The sequence below is a fragment of the Mya arenaria genome, chromosome 15 (genome assembly GCF_026914265.1).
Source record: "Mya arenaria isolate MELC-2E11 chromosome 15, ASM2691426v1".
Lineage (NCBI taxonomy): Eukaryota > Metazoa > Mollusca > Bivalvia > Myida > Myidae > Mya > Mya arenaria.
In genome coordinates this window covers 21,563,051-21,569,050 of record NC_069136.1, presented here as the reverse complement: position 1 = coordinate 21,569,050, position 6,000 = coordinate 21,563,051, and the positions used below count along the sequence as shown (strand labels likewise).

General features: G+C 38.5%; 1 protein-coding gene across 3 annotated transcripts in view; it reads right to left on the bottom strand.

The window, feature by feature from the left end:
• Positions 1–6,000, bottom strand: part of LOC128219886 (uncharacterized) — a 32,683-nt gene that overhangs the window by 6,652 nt on the left and 20,031 nt on the right. For all 3 annotated transcript variants that reach the window (XM_052928028.1, XM_052928029.1, XM_052928030.1), the window contains 4 exons: positions 4,772–4,950; positions 3,529–3,646; positions 2,680–2,764; positions 688–855 (listed from right to left, as the gene is read on the bottom strand). In XM_052928028.1, the coding sequence (XP_052783988.1) occupies positions 688–855; positions 2,680–2,764; positions 3,529–3,646; positions 4,772–4,950 (550 nt within the window). The remainder of the gene's footprint in view (positions 1–687; positions 856–2,679; positions 2,765–3,528; positions 3,647–4,771; positions 4,951–6,000) is intronic.

The window sequence follows — 6,000 nt, the reverse complement described above, 5'->3', positions numbered from 1 at the left end:
GCAAAATGTTGCCTTCCGACGTAGCATTTATGACGTCTTTTCAGTAGTATACAAACACTGCATAGTTCATGAATACATTTAAGAATTGTTTAAACATACTTCATTTCTTTTAAGAAAACCATTCTGTAAATAGAGCGAGCCGACCGTAACCGGAAACAGTGCGTCACAATAGCGCGGGATAGGATCAATCGCATGAAATCACTTTTAAATGTAAAATTGCAACACTAATGGCAACAAAACATTTAACAGATCATTAATTAACACTTTCTAAAAGGTTGATTTTTTTACGGGACCTTTTGACACAATACAAACAATAACAAGATATATAGGATATGACACGATTTGTCATATTTAATACAATATTTTATTAAACGAGTTCATGAAATTTGTTAGTATTAAGCGCGCCTCGCTTACTTACAACTTTCATGGACGAGTTTAATAAAAATCTTGTATAAGATACCAACGGGTGTCAGATCTTTCTTATCACATGCTTAAAACGGTTTCGCCAGGATACTTTTTTTTGCATAATTCTACATTGGTTCCTCGCAAAAATACTCACGATAACTAGTTAGCCTAATCCAACACGTTACACTAAGAAACATAGCACATAAGTGAATCTGGTGCTATATGATGATGAATTTACTCTTACTGACATTATTTTTCAGAAGAACTATTTAAAAGTCTTACTTGGATCCGGAGAGCCGCCTTGGGTTATATTGATTCCACAAACCCCTGTGTGTCCAATGCTCATGTACAGCGCCGTACCGGAGATGGTATATCGGAACTTATGATGTCTTTCAAATCCTGACTCAAGTTCTTTGTACTCCTCGTTTCTGATTTCCGGGTGGATCTCACCTAAATACCATGCAAAGGTATAGTGTTATTGTATTCATCTGAAGATGACCTCATATCCTGTAAATATGTCACTTGAAGATGACGTCCAATCCTGTATTGCACACAACTTGATGAAGACCCAAGAAATGTCACAAGATGCTGGAATTCTATTACAAGTATGCACCAGTCAATTGTAACCACGCCCCCATCCCCAGGTCCGGGGGTATACCGGGGATAGCCGGGGAAATGGGCCGTGTTTTTACTTTCCAGGTGGCCCGCAGTGCCGGGTGACTGCGGTGGTTTTATCTTCGCGCAAAATTTAGCGCAGAATGATCCTTATCTAGAGACACTGGGGTGCGGGTCATTTGGCGGGGAATTTACCATCAGTTCGTTCCCGCAGGGCGGGGATTTTACCCGGGCTTGGCTGGACCAAAAAGCCAAAGTCCCCGCTATTCCCCGGACCTTGGGGGCCGTGGTTACAATTGACTGGTGCATTATTGCGTCAAGATGATAAGGGGGTGCAACTTAGGAGCGCAACCTTTTGTCATACGCCCCTACCTCAGAACCGAAAGTATATGACATAAACTATTTGCAATGGGGTTTGAGGTTACTCCTCTAAGAACATTTTAACGATATGTAGACGGAAATGGTGCATTTTTAGCGTATTTTATTTTTTCTCCCGTATTGAAATAAAAAGTAAACTTGTACGATTTTAGAGGGGGCGCGCGCCAGGTGCGCCCCCTCTAAATCCGCTAGTAAAGATACTATAATTTGATGCTTGTTCGTCTTGAGACCATGGCCTTTTTTATTTTATAATAATGCAGGAAGTGAATAGAACAAAGGTTGTTTTAAACCGAAATAAATGACGACCATAACATTTGATAGTGGTCAATATCATATTTTTCAAGTATTCCAATACAATCATTTCATTTAATCAGCTGTCAGCCGTAAATGATTTTATCGGGCAGTGGTAGATATAACCAGTGGCTGTCTGAATTAGTGCGTTGTTTAAAGATATAATGTAGATCACTAAATAAATGATTGTTCAATCAAACTATTTGTTTTTGGTTAGTACTTACTAATAATCTTTCACCCGATGAATACTTAACCCCCATTAAGTCAAACTTTAATGTAATATCAGCCAATTTAAAGTAGTGATCAAAGACTTATATAAGCTCTGTGTATATTAATATATAATATATAATTATTTTCTTTATTTTATGTGCATGCTAATCAAATAAATTTAATGAGCGTCTAAGCATCCAGTAAGACAATTTTTTTAAAAGTAATTGTGGTTCCTGTGACATGCCTGATAAATATATATGATATGTAGGTAGGCGTGATCTTTAGAAGAATACCAGGGCCTAAAAAAATACATTTGGTTAGGGTTACCCGACCCTACCTATGTTATAGGTTTATACGACTCTACCGTTTTTATAGTCAGTTTGAAAAATAAAAAAATAAAAAATAAAAATTGTTTTTGTTTTTAAATATGGAGTTTTAAACCTTAAATGCTTATACAGGAGATAACTGTAACACTATTCTGCAATGTTGAAAATGACATTCTTATATAAAGCCTAATAAAAAAAAGCCTACCTACCCTACCTATTTTTGAAAAGGATGTAACCCTAACCAAAAACATTTTTTTAGGCCCAGTGTGTCCTTGCTTCATGTATGCATCAGTATTTCTTTGACAGTTCTTGATCCTACGTAAACACTTCCATTTCAGTAATGTTATTAATTTTTTTTTGCCCTTATTTTTTTTCAAAAAAGAAAATTATGGTAGGCCCCTTTTTCGGGACGGTCAAGTCAATGGAACCAGACTATTATCTTCCTTGGCCTTACCTTTGTGATGTCTCGGGTCCGGCATTAGAATGGCACTTGTCTGGTACCATTGTCTCTTTTTGTTGTCCTTCTTGTGGAGAAGAATCTGAAGGGAAACATGACAAAGACCGGTAAAGAATCGTACGTATTTTACCGTACAAGTTTTTAATTCTTACAATCATATGTAAAGAAAACAACGTGAATATCCAAAACATGATTAATGATGTTAGAAAATGGTATACACTTCCTTGCCGGAGTTTTGGCGTTTCGAACAAAACTGAGAAATTAATTATTTCTTTGTAAAACAATCATTAACAACTAAGCCTACGGGAAAAACTATGTCAAGAAATGTTCATCTTTACACACAAAAGTAGTCCAGATGCAGGTCAAAAATGTTTATCGTTACACCCAAAAAGTCGTCCTGACCAGGTCAAGAAATGATTATCGTTACACCTTATAGGTAGTCAAGACCAGGTTAATACATATTCATCTTTACACCCAATAAGAGTCCTGACTAGATCAATAAATGTTCATTTTTACATCCAACAAGTAGTCCAGACCAGGTCAAGAAATGTTCATCTTAACATTTAACAAGTAGTCCAGACCAGGACAAGAAATGTTCACGTTTACACCAAACTAGAAGTCCAGACCAGGTCAAAAAATGTTCATCTTTACACCAAACAAGAAGTCCAGACCAGGTCAAGAAATGTTCATCTTTACACCAAACGAAAAGTCCCGACCAGGTCAAGAAATGTTCATTTTTACACCAAAAAAAGTCGCCCAGACCCGGTCAAGAAATGTTCATCTCTACATTTGACAAAAAGTCGTCTATAGTTCAACAGTGCTATCCAACTTCAAAGCAACATTTACCAAAGTGAGGCGAGTTTTCCCATCAACAGGGACGTCGTGATGAAACAGGTTAAGAACGGCCGTGTGGTTCAACTCCGGCACAAATGTCGAATTAACGTACACCAAGTCGTCCCCATCTCTAAAATCACAATGGTTGAGGTAAATGTGAGGCTATGCGCCGGTTTCCAGGGGCACACTACAGGTAATAGGGGCACACTTCAGGTAAAAAGGGCACACTTCAGGTAAAAGGGGCACAGAACAGGTAATAGGGGCACATTACAGTTAATCGGGGCACACTACAGGTAATAGGGGTACACTACAGGTAATAGGGGCACAGTACAGGTAATAGGGGCACATAACAGGTAATAGGGGCACACTGCAGGTAATATGGGCACAGTACAGGTAATAGGGGCACACTACAGGTAATATGGGGACATTACAGGTAATAGGGGCACAGTACAGGTAATAGGGGAACATTACAGGTAAAACGGGGCACACTGCAGGTAAAAGGGGCACACTACAGCTAATAGGGGCACAGTGCAGGTAATAGGGGCACACTACAGGTAATATGGGCACACTACAGGTAAAATGGGTTCACTACAGGTAATATGGGCACTCTTCAGGTAATATGGGCACACTTCATGTAATATGGGCACTCAACAGGTAATATGGGCACACTACAGGTAATATGGGCACTCAACAGGTAATATGGGCACACTACAGGTAATATGGGCACACAACAGGTAAAAGGGGCACATTACAGGTAATATGGGCACACAACAGGTAATATGGGCACACTACAGGTAATATGGGCACACAACAGGTAAAAGGGGCACACAACAGGTAAAAGGGGCACATTACAGGTAATATGGGCACATTACCAATAAAATGGGCACACTACAGGAAATATGGGCACTCTACAGGTAAAATGGGCACTCTACAGGTAAAATGGACACTCTACAGGTAATATGGGCACACTACATGTAGTATGGGCACTCTACAGGTAAAATGGGCACTCTACTGGTTTTACGGGCCTCTACAGATAATAGGAGCACACTTCAGGTAATATGGGCACACTACAGGTAATAGGGACACAATACAGGTAATATGGGCACTCTACAGGTAAAAGGGGCACAATGAAGGTTGTCCAATTTATTTATTTACTAATTCATATTCCTTATAATCTTTAATTGATATGGCTTTAATGATCAAAACAAAAGCAAGCATATGATGAAATGATAACATATCCAATTCATTCTCTTACTGTATTTTCATTTTTTGTGCAGGGTATCCATCCTTGATTTCGACCAATCGGTGCCTGAAGAAGCGCGACCCCTCAATTCGGTATGTTGCGAGGCTTGCGCCAAAATAGTCCCCACATTCTGTGTCCGTCTGTAACTTGTGGGGAATTAAAATTTGGCTGACCTCATCAGGTTTCTGCTTCTGAAATAATCCGGTTACACATAGGGGTTAGTATTTATTGGGTGGCCTATATCTATAATCAGGTAAGACATAGGGGTTAGTATTTATTGGGTTGCCTATATCGTATAATCAGGTAAGACATAGGGGTTAGTATTTATTGGGTTGCCTATATCGTATAATCAGGTAAGACATAGGGGTTAGTATTTATTGGATTGCCTATATCGTATAATCAGGTAAGACATAGGGGTTAGTATTTATTGGGTGGCCTATATCGTATTATCAGGTAACACATAGGGATTAGTTTATTGGGTTGCCTATATCGTATAATCAGGTAACACATAGGGGTTAGTATTTATATGGTTGTCTATATCGTATAATCAGGTAAGACATAGGGGTGAGTATTTATTGGGTTGCCTATATCGTATAATCAGGTAACACATAGGGGTTATTATTATTGGGTGGCCTTTGTCGTATAATCAGGTAGGACATAGGGGTTATTATTTATTGGGTGGCCTTTATCGTATAATCAGGTAAGACATAGGGGTTATTATTATTGGGTGGCCTATATCGTATAATCGGGTAAGACATAAGGTTTTTTATTTAATGGGTGGCCTATATCGTATAATCAGGTAAGACATAGGGGTTGTTCTTTATTGGGTGGCCTATATCGTATAATCAGGTAGGACATAGGGGTTATTATTTATTGGGTGGCCTTTATCGTATAATCAGGTAGGACATAGGGGTTATTATTATTGGGTGGCCTATATCGTATAATCGGGTAAGACATAAGGTTTTTTATTTAATGGGTGGCCCATATCGTATAATCAGGTAAGACATTGGGGTATTATTACTGTTTGGCCTATATCGTATAATCAGGTAAGACATAGGGGTTATTAATATTGATTGGCCTATATCGTATAATTAGGTTAGACATAGTGGTTATTTTTTATTTTATTTGGTGGCCTTTATCTTATAATCAGGTAAGACATAGGGGTTATTATTATTAGGTGGCCTATAGCGTATACTCAGGTAGGACATAGGGGTTATTATTTATTGGGTGGCCTATATCGT